We start from the raw sequence: 22,525 nt of genomic DNA, 5'->3' as shown, positions 1-22,525 counted from the left end.
CTCCTTATTTTAATGTAATTTATTTTTGTAGGGTGAGTTATAATAGATAAGGGCGATCTCAATCAGGGATGGTCACAGCTAATCACATATATAAAAATGAAAACTTGATTCAGCCTTGAACAATGTATTCTTTTCAAATCAGGCTATCATAGGAACTGGATCTTAAGTTTAAACAGTGTGGGCAGGCACTTCCCTTTCAACCTTGTAAGCATAGTACACAAAGTATGCATAGTGCCCATAATATAGTACTCAGCTTTCTAGCTCTGTACCTAAAACTTATTGGCTCCACAGTTACCCATATCTCCTGTTCTCCGGCATCAAGGAATATGAGGTGTCTTCCTCCTCAAGGCAGACTCTTCCACCTGTGATAGTGACCCTGATTCTATCCACCTCCTCCTTTATGATGGATGTTACTCCACCATATATCCCTTCTTTTTCCTGTGGCTTTTATCTCTGTCTTCTTTCTACATACATAGAGGTGGGTATCTTCCATCCTTCCATCTATAACCATGTTGTCTTTTTAAAAATGCCTTAACCTGAACTGTACATCTCTTTCCAGCTGCCATCTGAAGAGCAGTGTACAGTTATCCCTTGGTATCCAAAGGGAATTAGTTCCAGGACCCTCTGTGGATACAAAAGTCCGTGATACCCAAGTTCGTTTTGTGAAATGGCATTGTATTTGCATATAACCTAAGCAATCCCCCCATATACTTGAAATTATCTCTAGATTACTTATAGTGCCTAATACAATGTAAATGCTATACAAAATATTTTATACTGTATTATTTAGGAAATGAAGAGGAGAAAAAGGTATGTGTATGTTCAGTACAGATGCAACCCTTATAAACCTATAATTTACATACTGCACATCAGCAACAATGTAACAGTTTTCCCTGAACATTTTCTATCCCCAGTTGTTTGAATCTACATATGGGGAACCTTGGATACAGAGAGCAGACTGTACATTAAACTGCATTTCATTCTTGTTAGTTCTCTGCCCAAAGGAGTCTGGCTTCCAATCCCATTGACCTCTCTGGTGGGAGTTTCACCAGCCTGCAGCAGGGCTGGTCACTGTGAGAGTGGAAGGGGGAAAATCTTTAAATTTTATTGCCTCTCCTTTGCTTTGCCTTTGAATAATCAATCCCTTATCTTTGCCTGGTGGCCAGTTTCGGTAGTATTATCAAGACAGGGTTGCAGCTACGCTGCAGTGAGATGTTGGAAACAGGCACAGGCTGAGACACCCTCAGGCAATCACCCCTTCGCTCCCATTGAAACCCCTTGGCCTAATGAAATGCAACCTAAGGAGACTGTTGGTCGAATGCTGCTCCTTTGCATCTAACAGATAAATGGTGACTGCATCGGTGGGATTTGCCTAATGGGTTAATAGGAAAAGGAAATCATTGTTTTGGTTCTGCATTGCCTGGGCTCTCTGCTCCAGACCTAAACCTTCTCTCTTACCAAAGTCTGGCAAGGAGCACGGGCAAGGGCCTGCACATCATCCTGTCCTTGGTACCTCCAAGCAATCGTGAGCTCTCAAGCCAAAATAACTAGACTTTTAGGAGTATAGTCCCTATAAAAGACAATAAACTAAATGGTGTGTACCACTAAAACTTATAGAACAAGAATTTAAATCAAGCATAAGAAATATTCTCAAGGGAATACAGGAAGATGCTTCCCATGTATTATAAGAATAACAAGCCATAAAAAAATCCAAGTGGAAATACTGGATATGAAAATAATACAATTACAGAAAATATAGGATACAGAATGAATACAGCTGAAGAACAGAATTAAAAAAGACAAACCATCTTAGTGTTACTGTGAAAATAGTTTGGACCTCGCAGGTCCTCTGAAGATCTTGGAGATCCCTGGTGGACCACTGAGAACCGCTGCTCCACACCACCAGTCGGGTAGCCAGAAAAAAAGAAGCAGAAATAAGGTACCTTTCAGAGAAACAACCAGACTTTAAGGTATCCAGGAATTAACTTCACCAAAAACATCTTAGACCTCTGTAAAGACAGCTTTGAAACTCAGATGAAGTTTATAGAAAGTAATCAAAGTAGATGCAGAGTCAGTGCATGACTTTAAGAGGGATGACTTGATAGTGCAACATACAAACTCTCCTCCCAAATTAATCTATAAATTCACCGCAGTGTCCATCAGAATTCCCTGTTTTTTTAAGAACTTGGTAAATTTACTTTAAAATTTAAATACAAGAATAAAAGGCACTGAATAACTAAGTCAACTTTAAAAAAAAGAAAAGAACAGAGTGTGGAGACTTGCCTTGCCAGGTACTAAGACAAATTACAGGATTGTCACTGAGGCCCACAATAAGGCAGATACACAGAATAGAAAAGTAGAGACAGATTCACGTAAACTAAGTCCTCACTTAATATTCTCAATAGGTCCTGCAGCATTAAGCTAAACAATATACAATGAAACCAGTTTACCAGAGGCTACTTGTTATAAACAAGGACTAATTTCATCCACATAACACAACATGGAGTGAAATGACATTATTCAAGGAACTTCTGTGTATATGGGAGCCTGATGTGCTTCATCTATAGTGAAGTGAGACCAAGGAACAGTGGGGAGAGGATGGGTTGTTTGGGAGGTGATGTTAGAAAGAAGGGCTACGTGGATAAAAAGAAGCTGAATTCCTCTTTGGTAGAAACATGTCTCTAGACAAGGTAGGAGACCTCAGTGTAATGAGGGAAATATCTGCCTCTATGAATTTTTCCATTTCTCCTTATTGTAACTATTCCCAGTTAGTATTTGACCTTTTGCTTCCTTGATGATTTTCCAAGTTCACTTAATATCTATTTCACCTGAAATAAAATTGTTTTAACTTTCTTATAAAACATAGCATGTTCTATTTTAGTTAGTTTGTTTTCTACACAGAATTATCAGACAATCATTTACACTTGAAAAAATGCTTCCCATGCTCTGCAGTGATGCTCTGACAACTCCATGAATCATATTTGATGCACAGATTCGAAAGAAAGATGATTCATAAAATATGTGGCATCTACACAGAGGAGTACATCAGAAGTACTTAATTGAATATATCCCAGATCCCACAGGATCTGGAGAAATTATTTTGTATTCTTCCAAAGCTCCTCTTTGGTGAATATTTGCCTTCTGTAAAAACCTGTAGCAAGAACATAAGCACCTCCTGAGCAAAGCGAACATTTTATGTATCGTATCCTTTGCTGTGCTCTTCCTCTCTGAGAATCATTCCCTCGGCCACGATCTATAACACTCTGAGCAGCTCTTGTTAGAATCTTATCTCCTTCCTCTGAAGATGCATGGAAATCTCATTACAAGTGTTCAACACCCATTGCCTGAAAGGTCTCAAGAGTTTACTCAGCTCACTTGACAGTGTGTCATGTATTTGTAGGGGGTGGGGGGGTTGCTGTTACAGGGACTGTGTTATATGGAATGAGACAGATAAACATAGACTTGAAATAGCAAGTTTTCTTCCTTTTATTAGCAATTTTGTAGAATTTATTATTCTCCAACCCCAGGGTTTGAAGCCATCAGTTGGTTTCATTACTCGTTCAGCTCTCTCATTTACTTATTAGCATGTGTCAACATGTAAACCAAGTGGCATATAGCAGTGTGGCCCCTGCAGCACCTTGTTAATCCAAGTAGTTGAGATGTATTAGGAAGTACTCTCCAATTGAACCAAAAAAAAGTAATGAAAACCAGCAGATTTCTACCTCTTTATTTCTCAACAGGGTTTGCAAGTACTCAATGCCTAGACAGTTTTGGAAATTAGGAAGGGTTCATTAGTGTCGGCCATAGAGATAAGTGTCTGTATAGATTCAAACACTAAATTAAAAGTTCTAATCAAAGCATTTGTAGCACTAGATTTTTTCTTTAATTTAAAGAGGGAAACCTGTAAAATATCCCTGAGACACACACCCATTCACAGTGACTGACAGACCCAGGATGTTAAAACTGTAGAAATATTTAAGATGTTGCTAAGCCCAACACTACCTCTACACTTGGTCTTTATACTAGTCAATTTAGGGGGCTTTCTCCAAACCTTAGCATCAAATATATTGTTACTGCTAATGCACGAGGAGGCTGTCCTAATAGATATTATGTGGCAAAGGAAACCCATACAAACTCACATTAAGATCTTTTGACTAAATTTCTTAGCACCCAAGGCTCCAGATCTTTTCAAATGATACTCTTCACATTGTGGTTGCTATGTCCAGGAAACTTGTCTCTCCTCCTCCTTCAGCTTGCCTCCCTGCTGGTGAGCCTCCGGAGTCCCTTTACCTGCTCCACTCCGCAGGGGCCGTCTTCACCCACCCCTTTACTGGATCCTGCCTTGCCTGACCTCACTGTTCAAGGGCAGGCTAGAGGGGATTTGGTGGGCGGGGTGAAAAAGGCCAAGGGATTGAGAAGTACAGATTGGTAGTAACAAAATAATCACAGGGATGCAAAGTACAGCATAGAGAATATAGTCAATAGGATTATGATAACTACGTATGATATCAGATGGGTACATGAAATATCAGGGGGGAACACTTTGTAAAGTATGTGATTGTCTAACCACTATGCTAAAATAAATACAAATAATAGTGACTGTAAACTGTAATTGAAAAATAAAATTAAGAAGTAAAAAAGAAAAAAAGCCCTGACTGGTGTGGCTCAGTGGATTGAGCACCAGACTGCAAACCAAAGGGTCTCTGGTTTGATTCCCAGTCAGGCACGTGCCTGGGTTGCCAGCCAGGTCCCTGGTGTGGGGGGGGGCAATTGAGAGACAACCACATGTTGAAGTTTCTCTCCCTCTCTTTCTCCCTTCCCCTCTCTCTAAAAATAAGTAAATGAAATCTTTCTTTAAAAAATGTAGAAGAAAAATCATGATAAAAAGAGTTTAAGGTGTAGCAAAAGGATGTGGGTCATTTGATACACAAAGGACCAGCCAGGCATGAAATTCAAGATGCTGTAGAATAGACCTTAATGATGTGATAATTCAGAGTTGGCATAGCAGTTACTAGAATTGAGATTATTCTGTTGGTTTCTAATTCCTGAATCTGGATTACATTGAAGGGAAATGAGTATGATAGAGTAAACTCAAGGGGGAGACTACCAGTTTCAGCTGCTGAGTGTATATCCCTATGTGAGAGAGATCATGGCTAGCGGCTGATCTTCAGAAAAGCTCCCGGTATATGGTTAGTTAGCAAACTTACCTGGAAATTTTTTATGCTGTCATTAGACTCTTACAACATAGTGCTGGCCAGAGCTAACCAAAGCAAAGTAAATACACAAGACAGCAAACTCTCTTCTCTTTCACCCCTTCATGGTTCTTGTAGTCAGAAACACTATGAAAATATTTTTTTTCCTGTGAGATCTTAGATCTTCCCACTTCACAAACTTAAGGAGAGTCAGTGTCTCAATAGTTAAAAGGACAACTTTAACAAAACTCAAACCAAGGTGTCTGTGTTTATCCACTCTTACAAATCACATAACTATAAAAGCCTGTGGCAGATGTTAAACCAAATATTAAATCATGTGTGTGTCCTAGTAATCTTTTCTCTGTAATTCCATCACCATAATACCTTCTTTTAAGATTTTAGGAGAATACGCCTCCTAAAGAAAGACTCACGAAGCATCACTGGCATTTACTTCTCATGTGTATCTGAATTTTAATGGCCCATCACTCATGGATCCCCACTTACTGTTGATTTATGGAGATTGCTCAGTTTGGATCCATTCTGGATGCCATTAACCTATCCTCCAGTGGCCAATCCTCCTTTGTTCCACAGCTGACCATTTGCTTAAAAATGAATTTATTGATGTGAAAGATAATCCAGGTAAAGTAGTTAATGTGAAATTGTGACCACAGGACAATTATTCCAAAGTACTCTTATTATTAGCATGGTTAATTCCGAGCAGGTATTAGCTAGACCTGTTGCTTTAAATGACAGGGTCTTTAAATGAGCTGGCCCCCAAGGGAGCCTTGGCATTAGGAGACCACAGAACTATTGTTTTCAAACACCTGTGGCATTACTTTTCTCACAAATTTTAAACAGCTACAGGGAGGCCACAGCAATCTAGATCAGTTATTTTTATTCATACAAGGATTGTCCAAATACATATGCTATCCTATCTGGAAAATGTTACAGAAGGTAAAACATGTTTAGATTCTACAGAAAAAAAAAAGTCATTTTTTTTCTAAAATAAACTTTATATAAAGATGTAGCTTGATTTCAGTTAAAAGAGGAAATGCTCTAAGGTTTAAACAGGCCACCTTTGTTTTAAACTTTGTTTTTCATAAACACTACTAGTTCTCACTGTGCATTCCCCAGACCAGCATTTCCAGCATTCCTGGGAACTTGTGAATTCTTAGGTCCCACAGACAGGACCTACTGCATCTAAAACTCTGGGAGTAATGCCAAATAATCTGTGTTTACCAAGCTCCGATGGTGATTCTGGTTCATGCTAAAGTTGAGAACCACAATCTATACTGAAGATACACCATTCATTGATTACAGCAATGAACAGTGGTGGGCAAAGTAGGTTTACAGTTGTGAGCACAAGAAACAGAGTTTATTCTATTATTATTGTTTATTGATTCTCATATTATGGATTTGTATTATAACTGTAAAGCTATTTTGACCAACCCCTGTATATCTCAGCACTCACAGAACCACGATAGCCTTTAGGATGCAGTTGGAAAAACCAAGAGTTGATGAGACATCATTCTCTTTCATTTGCTGACAGTGCCAGGTCTTGGGGAATCAGACACTGGTTAAGTAAGTGTAAGTCAGGTTGACTCTAAAGAGTTGGGGAAGTGGGGTTTAGTTTTAGACACCACCTCTTCCCTAGATTCTGAGGTAGTCTTAGTAGCCAGCAAGTTCCTTCTAGGGGACTAAGTCAAGAGCGTTCCCCCAGAATCATCTAATCTAGTCGCGTGCTCTGTAGAAAATGACAGTGACAGACAGGTTTGGATGGGGAGGGGTTGTTTTGTGTAATGGGAAAGAAAGTATTTGCTCTCCTAACACTCCTTCCCTTTTGCAGCGCCTACTTTTTGAGGTCTGGCCAGGATTAGGAATCCCAGGGGCCTTGTCGTGCTAGGCTGTGGTTCTCTGTAGTACTTATGCCAGGTTGCTGCCTGGAGCAGCAGGATAGCTCTGAAAATTTCAATAAAAATTTAGACTCTCCAACCGAGTCATCAGTCTGGATCATACAAAGAGGGAGAACACTGACACCAGGCAAGAATTAATGTTCAAACCAGGACAGGCAAGAAGAGCCAATAGAAATTCCCTGAGCCAGCTAGGCAGTCCTAAAGGGGTTTATGAATGGGGAAGGAGCCTCACATGGAGGCTCAGCCGGGACCTCCTCTGACTGGTTAAGTGCCCATAGCAGTGTGTGTGTGAGGTGGTGTTTCCTTATGTTTCTGTACATCGAGGAAGATGGAGGGAGCTGTCGCTAACTGCTTTGGTCGAGGGAGAGGGCCCAGGAAATGGAGGGATCCATTTCAGCATTTCTCAGCCAGGCCTGAGGGTGGGTATGTTTTGCCAACCAGCAGTCCACAGAGAGAATGCTGACAGTCCTTGCCACTGGGCGAGTTTGGGGGTACCAGGGAGAAGAAATCAGATGTATCCTTGGCCCAACTTCCTTGTTCTTTTAAACCTCGAGAGGCAAAGCCTCACTGCTGGGGTCTCCAGAGGGTGTCACAGGTAAACGCTGCCATGTTTCGAGTCTCCCTACTGCTTCGAAACTTGTCCTTCCTTCAACTCCATTCCCATTGACTGATTTCCTCCCCTCCTTTCTTTTTCCTTTTTCTTCCTTTCCAGACCTGCAGTTATCCCTATAGTTGCTTCTTAAATCTTCCAAGTTCTCACCTTCTGAACTTCAGGGCTTTTTCCTCATCTGATTTATGTTCTTTAGAAGGAGGGAGAAGCAACAGCAGAGTGAGCTCTTTTTCTTCAGCTTGGATGAGGGAAAAGGTGGGAGACTTCAATGTCACACTGCTACTGGCTTTCTCTGATCTAGAGTTTCTGAACTCAAATATTCACTAAAAGAATAATTTCATTCTGAAGTACTCCATCTGTTATACATGAGCAATTTAAAGCTATCCTAGCCATGTATTTTTTATTCTATTTCTTGCAAACTAATAACATTTTTCTTTTAAAAAAAAAAGATCAAGAACTTTTTTTTAAAGATTTTATTTATTTATTTTTAGAAAGGGAAGGGAGGGGGAGAGAGAGAGAGAGAAACATCAATGTGCGGTTGCTGGGGGTCATGGCCTGCAACCCAGGCATGTACCCTGACTGGGAATCGAACCTGTAACACTTTGGTTTGCAGCCCACGCTCAGTCCACTGAGCTATGCCAGCCAGGGCTCTAATAACATTGTTCTTGGATGCAGAGTACATTCAATTCACTTTCTATCAGAGATTTATTACAGAATTTTCTCATACTGACCAAAAATGAATGATATGTAGCAATTGTCTAACTTACAATTTGGTTAGAGAGAGATATACATAGATTCTGTGAAGACATATATATTATCTTGTTCATCATTGTACCCCCTCAGTTGTTAGTATAGTACTTTGCATGTTTGTTGAATCAAATTCAGGGTCACACAGTATGGTAATGTCAAAGAACCAAGCAAGTGACCTAAGTGCATATGCAGGAATTACTTTTTGATGCAGCCTAGCTGGTAATTGTGACCTAGATGCAAGAAAGAAGACAAGGCAGCATAGTGATGGAATTATTTCCATGTCCTTCAGCCCACACCATCTTGAATTCTGTTTCTTGTTTAGCTGCAAACACAGACACAATCAGTGTGTTAAAAGTGAAGGTCAAGCCCTGGCTGGTGTAGCTCAGTGGATTGAGCACAGGCTGGGAACCAAAGTGTCGCAGGTTCAATTCCCAGTCAGGCCACATACCTGGGTTGCAGGCCATGGGCCCCAGCAACCGCACATTGATGTTTCTCTCTCTCTTTCTCCTTCCCTTTCCTCTCTTAAAATAAATAAATAAAATCTTTTTTAAAAAGTTTTAAAAAAAAGTGAAGGTCAAATAGATTATAAATTTCTCCATATACTATATGGAGAAAAGGGAATTGAAGTGATCTTACTAGTCTTCTCTCCATTTCCCCTCATAACTTCCACCAAGAGTATCATAGTGTGTCCACCACTAGGGACTCTGATGGGAAATGGCACTAAGGGAAGAAGCTAAGGAGAATGTACTGGACGAATGTACCCTCTCTGAGGCAGAATTAAGGTGAAACAGTCACAACTTCTGGTTAAGATGAAGGCCTAGGTTGATATACTTTGCCTCCTCGCACAACCAAAAGAAGGACAACAACAAATTTAAAATCAAAAAATAACCAGAACTGCCAGAAAATCAAACTGTATGGAAGTCTGACAACCAAGGAGTTAAAGAAACATTCATTTAGACTGGTAGGAGGGACAGAGATGGACAACTGGGGTGGAGAGGACTCATGGCAAGGCAGCAGCTAGAGGACTGGGCAGGAGAGATGGCAGTTGGTGGAGCAGGTGGTCCCACATTTGCATGCGGAGAAACCTGAGGGAACAACTGGGGAGTGAGACAGACCATGCAGTTCCAACACAGGGAAATAAAGCCTCAAAACTTCAGGCTGTAAAAACCTTTGGGGGTTGCAGTGGCAGGAGAAACTTGCAGCCTCACTGGATAGTTCACTGGAGAAACCCACTGGGTCCTAGAATGTAAACAAACATACCCACCTTGGAATCCACACCAGAAGGGCCCAATTTCTTAGTGGTAGCGGAGGAAGTAACTGAAAGCCAGCAGAGAGCTGAGCAAGAGCTATTGTTCCCTCTGGGACCCCACCCCCACAGACAGCACCAGAATGCAGAGACATGGATACCCTGCCCTGGTGAATATACCTAGGACTCTGCCACTTACTATGTAATAGGTGTGCTGAGACAAAAAGAAAAAAATACATGGCCCAAATGAAAGAACAGATCAAAGCCCAAAAAACAGAACTAAGTGATGAAGAGATAGCCAGCCTACCAGATGCAGAGTTCAAAACACTGGTATCAGGGTGTTCACAGAAATGGTTGAGTATGGTCACAAAATAGAGGAAAAAGTGAAGGCTGTGGAAAGTGAAATAAAGAAAAATGTACAGGGAACCAACCATGACAGGAAGGAAACCAGGACTCAGATCAATGGTTTGGAGCAGAAGGAAGAAAAAACATTCAACCAGAACAGAATGAAGAAACAAGAATTCAAAAAATGAGGAGGGGCTTAGGAACCTATGGGACAACTTTAAATGTTCAACATCCAAATCATAGGGATGCCAGAAGGAGAAGAGGAAGAGCAAGAAATTGAAAACTTATTTGAAAACACAATGAAGGAGAACTTCCCCAATCTGGCAAAGGAAATAGACTTCTAGGAAGTCCAGGAAGCTCAGAGAGTCCCAAAGAAGTTGGACCCAAGGAGGAACACACCAAGGCACATCACAATTAAATTATCCAAGATTAAAGATAAGGAAAGAATCTTAATAGTAGCAAGAGAAAAGGATAGAGTTATTTGCAAAGGAGTTCTGATTAGAATATCAGCTGATTTCTCAAAAGAAACCTTGTTAGGCAAGAAGGGGCTAGAAAGAAGTATTCAAAGTCATGAAAGGGAAGGACCTACATCCAAGATTTCTCTATCCAGCAAAGCTTTCATTTAGAATGGAAGGGCAGAAAAAGAGCTCCTCAGATAAGGTCAAGTTAAAAGAGTTCATCATCACCAAGCCCTTATTACATGAAATGCTACAGAGACTTATGTAAGAAAAACAAGATAAAAAAATATGAATAGTAAAATGACAACAAACTCACAACTATCAACAACTGAACTTAAAACCAAAAACAAACTAAGCAAACAATTAGAACAGTAACAGAATTATAGAAATGGAGATTACATAGAGGGTTATCAGTGGGGATGGGGAGGGGGGAGAATGAGGGAAAAGGTACAGAGAACAAGAAGCATAAATGGTAGGTACAAAACAGACACAGGAAAGTTAAGAATAGTGTGGGAAATGGAGAAGCCAAAGAACTTGTATGTATGACCCATGGACAAGAACTAAGAGTGGGGGGATTGCTGGTGGGAGTGCGGTGCAGGACAGAGGGAATGAGGGGAGAAAAAAATGGGACAACTGTAATAGCATAGTCAATAAAATATATTTTAAAAAATAAAGTGAAACAGGTGTCTTCTTAACATCTTCCCACCTCCCTGTCTTTTCTTCAGAGATATCTCTTCCTAAATGTAGAGGTGTGAGTAAAAGGAATTGATTTGCAGGGCCAAAAAGTATTTTCGTAGAAAAGTAAAAATGTTCCAAAATGAAGACAGATTGTAGCCAAGAGCAATGCATTGCAATTCATCACAAAACCTTGCTACTTTTGGCATATTTGTATTAAATTTCGCTGTTCAAAATGTATTACAACAATCAGCAACTTGTGAAGCTAGAAGAATTTAGAGACGTCTGTAATGCTGTAGAAACTTTACAAATAGAGTGGAAGTGAACATTTTAAGGAGGAATTCACAAATATTCACAGTGTTCAGAATTTAATGGAGCTATCTTGTTATGTAATAGAGTTCTGACCATAGAATGCATTAAACTGCTTGGCTGTAGTCAAATAGGTGGTACCCCAGGATGGCATATATGGTGTACTTGATAAAAACTCTGTTTATTTAAAGTATTAGAGTGGCCATTATGTTCAAGTGCAAAGTTTCAATCTTCTCGGTAAACTTCATCTAGAAAGAATAAAATGCTTTAGACTGTTTTTAAGTTTTAGTAGGGTACAGGGCACTCTCAGAGTTTTTTTCTTAGAATAGCATCAAATGTAAAAGCTGGTTTTGACATAATTACATGTAAACAGAACTAAGTTTTGAGGTTTTTGTAATTCTTTTCCATTATTGCATACTTGTGGCTAAGGATATGATGACTTTAGAACTCCTCAAACTTTCAGCTATTTCAGAATAGATATGTATTCTGAAATATATATCTATTCTGAAATATAAATATATATAATAGTCTGTCCAGAAGGTAACCAACCAAGTAATATGAAATATAGATATTTATTGAAGAAGATACAAGATACATGAAACATTGTACACAGAACAATGATGCCTTAGTTCCCTTCAAAGTAGGTATCTTGGGACCTCACACAGTTCTCCCAATTGCCATCAGCCACCTTGTTGTATTTGCCTGAATCTCATCGAGTCTGCAGTCTGTTCCCTGTCAGAAGTGATTTTAGTTTTGGGAAAAGCCAGAAGTTGCAGGGCACGAAATCTGGGCTGTAGTGGGGCTGAGTCACCTGGGGATTTGACGTTTCACAAAAAAACTCTGCATGTGTGGGCTCATTCTTGTAATGAAGCTGCCAATCATCAGTTGCCCATAGCTGCAGCCTTCTGAATCATCCAAATGGTTTCCATGCAGAGGAATGTTCAAGCTTAACACATAATTTGATGCAGATTCATTGCTCTACTTGCTCATTTTGAATGCGATGGCTACACAGTACACATGCTCACTCATTGGCATCTACCACCCCCACTGACTAGTACAAGTTCATGCATGCACTTTCCAGGCCACTCTCCTTGGCTGCCAGCTTACATCTATGTCATGCAAAGCTTTTTCATTTTACTAACTAACATTGGCTGGACTTTTTCCAGACAGACCATTTTATTTATATATAAAACATATAAATAAACATATATGTGAATATATAAAAGTATATATTCATTGTGTATCTCAGAGTGTTATTCCAATTCAGAAATTTGGAAATGGAAAAGAATTCAAGTCATTGTATTGTTGATGCTTGCATGACATCAGAGGTAAGATTTGAGTCCCATCTCAGCAAGTGTCTGTATGACCTTGGAAACCTTCTCTAACCTAAGATTCTTTTTCCTAATCTGGATATAGGGTCAGGATTCCCTAATTTATAGGATGGTTGTAGGATTCAGTAAATAATGTACTTAAGTATATAGGAGAAATAAGTTCCTCTTCTGTGATAAACACAATTAAATTTTGTTGTCTTCCTCTTATGAAAAATGCATGCTATAAACATATATAAGTATATTGAAATAACACAATCCAATAATATATTAGACTTAATAGGAATCATAGAATCTCTTAGCTAGAAGGAATGTTACAGATTATATGGTTCAGTGTATCTTAGCATTTGCTTGCTTTTGGACGACTTTGAGAATCGGACAGTTATAATCTGTCTCTCATGAAAATTAGCATATAACTCTAAGGGGTTCAAGGACACCCTAAAACCTATCCCTAACCCCCTTGGTTGAGAATCCTTAACTTAATTCAACACCCTCAATCTAACAATGGAGAAACTCAGGAAGGTAAGTGTAATAAGTATAATGCTCCTAAGAATTAAAAATCATTTTGAAAAACACTTTTCCAAAAAAGTTTTTAATAGTTTGAGAACACTGGGTGCTTTAGTTACTTGAGCAGTGCTCTCAGACCACAGCTGTGTTTCACCGGAGGACTCGCCGTGCAGTCTGCCCTTGGCAAGCTGGCGACAGAAGGGCTATCTGTAGTCCAACACAAAGTTCAGTGAAATAGATAATTTAGGTATTGATTTTATTTTTAAATTCCTTTCCCCAGAATTATATTCCTGTATTCTCGGTAGATATTCCTGAAGTGCTCTTCATTGTCCAAAGCCTTTTTAAGGTATTGACGGTACAAGAAAATGAGACCCAGTTTCTGCACCTTTGAAAGAGAACTCGGAATGAGGAGCACAGCATTCAGCCCCAGAACTTTGAGAGGGCCCCACACTTAGGATAGCAGTAAGCTTGGGTCTTGGTTAGTGACCAGAAGCTTTCCAGGCAGGAGAGCCACATATCCTAACTCCCTGTGCCTACAGGTTTTGCAATTATTAACCGTATATGGTAGTTAGTCCTTGAATTGTATATGGGGTGGTGCACTGAGGACCCATTTCCAAGTTTCAGCCACCGTGCATCATCATTCTCTGGGCCATGTAGCTCCAAACCTCAGGGTCATTCTTGTCTCCCGTTGCAATTTCTAGTCACTTACAAGGGCTTGCCTATTCTTTCTCCAAAGCGTCCTTGCACTTCCATCTTCTTTTCTGTTTTCACCGCCACCTTCCCCCAACTCTCCACAGGACTAGACCTGCCCCTCAAGATCCGTGTCACACAACCTCACCAAGAAATCGATTCTGAAGCCCTGCTGAGAAACATTTGCCCCAGGTTAGCTATAGGCTATAGTCATTCAGTCTACTTATTGTCTTACTTAAAGCCTGCCACAGCCCGACCTCAGGCTCAGCACCCATCATCATTGCCTAGCATGTGTCTGCTCCTGCCAGGCAGAGGTGATAAGAGTCCACAGAAGTTCAGGTCTTACCTCCCCACTTACTAAGTGTTGCATTGTTATCTGTCCAAGCTTGTTTCCTGAGTTTTATGGATCAAAAAAATGAACAAAAGTATTTTAAAAAATCAGTGATAACACATGGGAAGTTCCAGGTACTGTGTCCGACACATTAGTTGGTTCCTAATAAATGGTAACATTGATAGCCATCATCCTCATCACCTTCTTCTTCATCACATCTCTGTCATACAAACATTCCTAGAAACTCCTCCTCTTACCCTGATCACCTGTTACTTCTTTAGGTGCTACTGCGGGTCCTGCTTACCTTCCCACTAATATCCCCCTAAATTCAGCTGCTCCCAGCACTCTCACATTTCTGCATCACCATTACATTTGCTTTATGCTGTTTTCAAACTTTTCTTAAAGGTTTTGTCTTCCTCACCAAACTGTGATAAATGGAGCTGCCTGGAGTGGAGCAGACTGTGGTGCAAAGTCATGAGTTTCCTTAACTTCATCCCTATTTGAGGATGTTGACGTGTTCGTGAAATGGATGGAAGATAGGATAGCTCATGGCTAAGGTGCCTTTCAGTAGTGACTTTTGGAGTCTTGAGTTGTTCAGCATCAGGGACACATCTTATACTTTCTCCTACTCCCCAAAGCTAAGAACACTGTGGGTGCACTCAAGGATATGGTGTTCTGCAGCCTCATTTTCCTGGAAAATCATAATACTCTTTGATCCCTATCAATGGCTTTCCTCCCTGCAGGAGAATTTAGTAGGATGTGTACCAGGGTTGGGGGCTGGTAACCCTATATGCATCACACTGTGACCTAGACTAAGCTTATAGTACATATTTAATGAACAAGCACCGACCATAAGCGGTGTTTGATGGCATCATTTTATGTCCCTTGGGAGCAAAGTAAGAGCAAAGGGAAGATTCCTCCAAATTTAAGGCTGAAATTATAGGGAGAAGTTGAGGGAAAGGATCTATTGCAGAAAGAAAAATGATTCCTTGGGTTCCACAGAAAAAGCTCTTTTACTGAAAATTTTATTTCCCCTCCTTACAACCTCCTTACTGCAGTAAAGAGAGGGTCCATGAATCTAAGACAGTGTTTATCTTCAATGACCTTATTGGAAACTCTATTCTCCACATTCAATTTTGAAACAGTTCCATTACACAGGGCACCTCGAATTTCTGCCAGTTAGTTGTATCTCTTAAATCAACTACTTTGCCTTCAGTGGTACTGAATTTCTGGTAGCTGTGTTTAATCTTACTGTGGTCTGGCCTTTATATACCAGTTTGCATTAGTGCTGAAAGAACCCCCAGCTTTAAGAATGCCCCTGCACCTACTCAACTGGAAGAATGGGTGGGGGAAGAATGATGGTGGGCAGAGAAGGAGGGGAGGAAATCAGTTAATTGCAGGCTGTCAGAGTTGTTTTAGGTGACTTTGTACTTCTTGAATTTAAGATCAACATGAACTATAGACATGTCAGGCTGGGAATTTAAATAGCAACAAAAAAGCATGGGTTTTGCTAATGCCAGGAATGACTCAGTCTGGTAAGAATGGTATTGTATTGATAATACAATAGAGGGAGAAAGAAAAGTCTGTGGTATCTGCTCTCTTTGTGCTTCTGACCTTGAGGAGAATTATACCTTGTTTGTTGCAGAAGTTGAGCATCTGACGTGCTGATGCACCTGTTAGTTCTTATATATTATATGGCAAAGCACTTGCAGTTCCCTGTGATTGCTTTGTGGGTGAAATGTTTTCTGCAATCTGGTGAACTGTTTTTCTTTTTAAAGGATGTATTTGTTTATATTTATTGCATCTCTTATTTCTCAAAAATATGCTTTCTCATTCTGTTTTAACACCCTTGTCTCATTATTACATCTTGGAATAAGTTTGGCTTTTTACTTTATGGTAATATTATTATGATTTGTTTTTAATGTAGAGACCATGAGCCAGGCAACTCCTGCTAGAAAGCTGGAAGAAGTTCTTCATCTAGCAGAGCTCTGCATAGAAGTCTTACAGCAAAATGAAGAGCATCATGCAGAGGTGATGGTTCATTTTAACTGCTTTATAGTGCTACACATGATGCCTTGCCATAGTGGCCTGCCCATGGACTTGGAAACACACCAGGCCATTTACCTGCAGAAAACCAAAAACATGGCCTATAAATACAAATCCTGTATCTTACAAAGGATATATGTAATAATGTAATATCTTCCCTGACAACAGCCCTGCTGTGGGGAGCATGGGAGAGCCCATGGGATCTGCTAACAATGCACAACTAGTCAGATGCAAAGCTGGAACCCGAACCCCCTTCCCTAGTGATGCCAGATCATGTGCCCTTCCCCCAGGCTGTGATCGCTTGAGTCCAGAAATGTCAGTCAGTATGAAGATAGTGATATCAAATAGAAGACATTCATAGCTTTTGCTCTTTTGCTCTTACCATCAAACTTTACTTTAGATTTTCACTAAACCTGCATTGTTCATACATTTTAGATGTTCTAATTATATATTAGTATTCACTAAAACATGGAGTGGTCATTCACCAGGCAAACTGCTTATTCTAAGACTTAAAGGTCTCACTCTTTCTAGTAGTCATGAGTTTATTTTTTTAAGTGTTCCCTGACTTAGTATTGGGTGGGAGAAATATGTGGAATTAAATATATATGTTAAATTTCATTGCCCTAATAGCTCTTTTATTCTTGAGTGAGCATATGAAATAAGTGAGAATTAAAGAAAACCAGATACATAAGAATTTACAGAGTATTTATATTTAATGAAGCCTAGTTCTTCAAAATATAAGAAACTACATGAAGTATATTTGAAGCAAATTCTTGGAAAAGTGTACTCATGAAACATTACTGTAGGTAACTAAGATTTATTGTATCTGGTGATAAATATGATCATTCAAAACATCTGCTTTTAGCTCACACTGTGGAATTTAGTTTTTACCTTGCATCTGTCATGTGTGAACTTGTTATGGATATTTTATTTTAAACTGAAGAAACAGCTGCTTCAATAATTTGAAATTAATTCCCAGGAGGATCTTTTCTAGGCCAGTACTATTGCTATGATACAATGAAAATGGATTTATGATAAAATATATGCATGTGTTTTCTTTGTCTTTTGTTAAAAAGCATTATTGTCAGAGTATTAGATCTTTTTGAATTTTAAAAAATTATAATTGGAGATCCAATTGCAGTGTATTTCACCTAAACAGGTTGATCAAATATTCTCCTACATTTCAGAAAAATCACATTTAATTTTCCTGTACTGATAAAAATAATAACAATGTTTTATATTAAATGTATTAATAAGTTTTATGTACTCTACACAACCACTAAGTACTTGTTAAAATGTGATATATCCAAGCACAATTAAAATGTAAATGTTATTTATTCTCTGGTCTGCAAAATTTGAGTAGATCTTATTGAAAAGTGATAATCATAACTCATAAATATTACTCTGCTATATGCTGAAATATAGAACTACTATAATGATCTCTTTTTAAAATGCTTTGTAATTTTGTAACACCATGGCATTTCTCCCTTCTACAATGCCTCCAAATTCTTGGAATCCCTCAGGGAAGAGAGGTACGTGAAATTGTTTCCACTATTTTTATAGCATGGGATAAATAACTTTTAGTGAAGATAAGCTAGACCTCACTTTGATAATAGTTCATTTTAAAGCCAACTTAGTTCCTCTCTTTGGAATTAAAGACTATTTCTTTGAATAGGTTAATCTTTATTGTAGTATGTCTCTGAATATGTCTTATTAATAAATGCATGCATAATTATTACTGGCCATCTAAGTAAAGGCCACCTGAGAGGATTTTAATGTTTGGGTTTTATTTATTTGTTGTTGTGGGATTTTTTTTTGGGGGGGGGCCTTTTTCTTTTTTCCACCAGAAGATCAATCTTTTTCTATGAACAATATTGGGGAGTGAACTGATCTGATTCCAAAGTCATTGGCAATATGAATTGGCGGACTGCACTCTACATGAATATTTATTTTTCTGGCTACTCAAGTAGAGGCTCCTTCCCCCATGAAGGGAAACCTAGCCCGGCCCCCTTGGTAGAGGTTAATGTTTTGGCTCAGAGAGACCTTCAAGTGGCTCCGTGTGTCAGCTTCTTTTATTTTCAGTCCCCTCCTTTTCACAGTGGCAATTTATTTTATAACAACGTCTCAGCCTCTGAGACACTGTTTCTACCCTTCAGCAGTTTCTCAGCAAAGCAGGTTTCCTGTCCTTCAGATCTTTGACAGTAAGTTACTTATGAGGCAGTCCTCGCTTCTCTCTGAAGGCCTCTCGACCTCTCTTCTCAGGCTTGTCTTCCAAATTTCTTTTTAGAAAGATAGCTTAAGCTCATTTCTGGATAATCTTTAAGGCTGCCTGCACATTTTGGTGACTAGACTGACCAGAAATTTAGGCCAACTGATCTGACAACTCTCCACCCAAAGGCCACTTACTTTCACAATGCTGTGAAGTCCTATGTGCCAGTGGGAAAGCTCTGGGTTCTCACCAGCCCACCCTCTCCACATACACCACTTTACTGGTAAGAAAACTGAGGCCCAGAAAGGCTGCACAGCTTGCCAGAGGGGCACAGCTGGTTAGTGAGTGGGCGAAGACACAGGCCACACTCCAGACCTGAGCACTCTTCCAGTGAACCACACTGTTGTTTCTTGGTTTAAATAGAGTGGCCAGAAGGCTGTCCTGTCCGGGGTTGACTCTGGGCATCATGGCAGGGATGTAAATGTGGAGGGGATGATTGTGGTGGGAGCTGGAGGTGGTCTTTCCCACTTGGGAAAAGGACAACCATTCTTATCCTCTCCTTGCTCTCTTCCTGTCTGAGGACGCTGCCTAAGGAGATGGGCTGCTTTGGGGCCGAAGGAGCAAACACGAACAATACAGCACAGCTCAAGTTGTTGCTTATTATTCCAGCAGAATAACTGATTTAGTCATTGATTAAGGTCCCTAAAATGTTTTAAGTATAAGATTGTCTACCACATCAATGACATTGCAGGCAAGAAGGGTGTTTGGTAGTACTTTGGTATTTGCAGGGAGAGAGCGAACAGTTCCCTGCAGATCGTGATTCCTGCTGTACACCAGGTGGCTGTGTCGCAGGCAGCTCCAGTGACAGAGGAGGACAGAGAAAGGAGTTCACTGTGGACACGCACATCTGCATATTGCTCACCCCCATGAACTCCATATCCAAACCAGATGGGGGTTCTGGATGAATTCTAACCCAAAGAGATATTTTGCCATTTGTTTTCGCTTCTTTGTGTCCTTACTCCTCTTCATTATCATGCACACCTAAGGAACATCTTAATGATTGTTCATGAACAAGATATCTGTTCATTACCTACTACTAAGTTACAGTAATCTCAACAGTTGAATAAATTGTAATTACGTAATATTTATATCTAGATAGCCAGTGAGATAAACCATCATTTCTTAAGGTTGGGTTTAGGCTTGGGGTTAGAGTAGCCTCTGGTCAACAAATGTGTCTCACTTTAGAAGAAGGTGACCAGCAAGTGGCTCTCAGATGCCTAAGTCACAGAGGTGAGATTCCATTTGCAACAATGACTGTCAAACGAAATTGCACAAGCAGAAATGTTTGTTAATCATTTACTAGCTTGTGAATCTATAGTAACAGGAGTAGTTACCCTGACATATGTTTTTGAAGTATTTTCACATTATCATCTCACTTAGTTATTTCAATATTTATATTCAGATATGAACCTAATTAGGGAGAGATTTTGGTAAATCAAAAAGAGTTGTAAAATTGTTTGATGAGTTTGACAATAGTTCTGTTGCTACCCTTGAAGTTTCTAGCCCATTCCACTGGCTCCTCAAAGTGGCATAAGTGTTTCTAGGCGCTGGCCCCTCGGCATCCTGTTGCTGCATGCACGTGTGTGTGTTGGGAGCAGGGGTCTTCCCTAGACCCTAAAGTGTCTCTAGAGCTTTCAAGGTCACCTGCAAGATTGCAATTGATGTTTTTCTTGGGGAAAAAGTAAGCACATCATGCATTTCAAAATCAGATTCACTGTTTTTATTTATGTAAGCATCCTCCTTTTTTCCATAAATTATCAATTTAATTATATTTTGAAAGTAAACATAATCAAAAACTTCAGACTCAAAGACATGAAAAGAGGCAAAAAGAAATTACACCATCATATCATAGATACTCTGATATGAAAAAAATCAGAGGGCATTACCAATGGCGTGATATGCAAAATGTAGGTAGGTAGGTAGGTAAGGTATGTAGAAGGAAAGGAAGGAAGGAAGGAAGGAAGGAAGGAAGGAAGGAAGGAAGGAAGGAAGGAAAACATATATCTATACATACAGTTGTATGAGAAAAACAGTTTATTCTTGTATTATTACTTAATATTGTGTTCTTTTTCCATATGAACAATTGTAAACCGACCTTTGTCCCGCCCTATATATAGTTAATCAAGAAGACACTATCTGTGTAAAAGCTTGCTCTCCACATGCCAGTTGACCTGTAACCTGTAAACTAGATGACTTAAGCAAATTATTTAATTTGAGTTTGATAACATAAAATAAGAAAATTATACCATCTATCTGAAAGGGTTATGTGGAGAATTAAGATAACATATGAAAAGCCTTTAGAACAGTACATGATCCATAAAAACTAATTCATGTTGATTATTATTTTTAAAATATCTAAACTCACATTGTAACATCTATATGAATTTCAACTTGGTTCTTTTTTTCTTTCTTTCTTTTCTTATTTTTTATTGTTGTTCAAGTATAGTTATCTCCATTTTCCTGCTACCACTTCCCCCTGCCAAACCATCCCTACCTACCCGATCCTTTCCCCCTTGGCTTTGTCCATGGGTCCTTTATACCTGTTCTTTGATGATCCTTTCCCTTCTTCCCCCATTATCCCCTTTCTCACTCCCCTCTGGGTACTATCACTTCTTTATTTAAATGTCTCTGGTTATACTTTGCTTGCTTGCTTGTTTTGTTGAATAGTTTCTACTTATAGGTGAGATCATCTGGTATTTGTATTTCACCACTTGGCCTACTTCACTTTAGCATAATGCTCTCCAGTTCTATTAATGCTGTTGCAAAGGGTAGGAGCCCCTTTCTTATGCTGCATGCTATTCCATTATGTAAATGTACCAAAGTTTTTGATTCATTGACTTATTGATGGGCACCTAGGTTACTTCCAACATGTGCTGCTATGACCATTGGAATGCATAGGATCTTTTGAATTGGTGCTTCAGGATTCTTAGGGTATAATCTCATCAGTGGAATTGCAAGGTCAAAATGCAGTTCCATTTTTAATTTTTCAAGAAAATTCCATACTCTTTTGCACAGTGACTTCACCAGTCAGCATTCCCACCAACAACGTACTAGGGTTCCCTTTTCTCCACGACCTCACCAGCACTTGTTGTTTGTTGATTTGTTTATGATGGCCATTGTGACTGGTGTGAAGTGGTATCTCATTGTGGTTTTAATTTGCATCTCTCTGATGTCTAGTGATACTAAGCATACTTTCATATATCTCTGTGCCCTCAATGTGTCCTCCCTGGAGAAGTGTCTGTTCAGGTCCTTTGCCCGTTTTTTAATTGGATTGTTTGTCTTCCTGGAATGGAGTCATGTGAGTTCTTTATATATTTTGGAGATCAAACCCTTGTCCAAGGTATCATTGGCAAATGTGTTTTCCCATATAGTTGGTTCCCTTTTCATTTTGCTGATGTTTTCTTTAGCCACACAGAAGCTTTTTATTTTGATGAAGTCCCATTTGTTTATTCTTGCCCTTATGTCTCTTGCTCTAGGGGACATGTCAGTGAAAATATTGCTACATGGAATATCTGAGGACTACCTTTTCCTGCCTATGTTCTCATCTAGGACTTTTATGGTGTTGTGACTTATTTTTAAGTCTTTTATCTATCTTCAGTTTTTTTTTGTATATGGTATAAATTGGAGGTCAAGTTTCATTTTTTCATGTAGCTACCCAGATCTCACAACACCATTTGTTGAGGAGGCTATTTTTACTCCATGTTATGCTTCTGTCCCCTCTGTCAAATATTAATTGACCATAGAGACTTGGGTTTATTTCTGGGATCTCTGTTCTGTTCCGTTGTTCTATGTGTCTGTTTTTATGCCAGTACCAGACTGTTTTGATTACCATGACCTTGTAATATAGTTTAATGTC

The 22,525-nt window shown here is 39.4% G+C and overlaps 1 protein-coding gene and 1 long non-coding RNA gene across 2 annotated transcripts in view; both read left to right on the top strand.

Annotated features, from left to right (window-relative positions):
• Positions 1–22,525, top strand: part of CADPS2 (calcium dependent secretion activator 2) — a 575,914-nt gene that overhangs the window by 451,043 nt on the left and 102,346 nt on the right. Inside the window, 2 exon segments of the mRNA XM_028525503.2 lie at positions 16,282–16,385; positions 17,924–17,932. Coding sequence (XP_028381304.1) covers positions 16,282–16,385; positions 17,924–17,932 — 113 coding nt within the window.
• LOC118497164 lies at positions 8,374–9,337 on the top strand. Its single transcript, XR_004899703.1, has 2 exons — positions 8,374–8,825; positions 9,039–9,337. It is a non-coding gene; the product is annotated as an uncharacterized LOC118497164 (long non-coding RNA).

Source organism: Phyllostomus discolor, chromosome 10 (assembly GCF_004126475.2).
Source record: "Phyllostomus discolor isolate MPI-MPIP mPhyDis1 chromosome 10, mPhyDis1.pri.v3, whole genome shotgun sequence".
Classification (NCBI taxonomy): Eukaryota; Metazoa; Chordata; class Mammalia; order Chiroptera; family Phyllostomidae; genus Phyllostomus; species Phyllostomus discolor.
The sequence above is the reverse complement of the archived record's forward strand: the minus strand, read 5'-3'. Positions and strand labels throughout refer to the sequence as shown.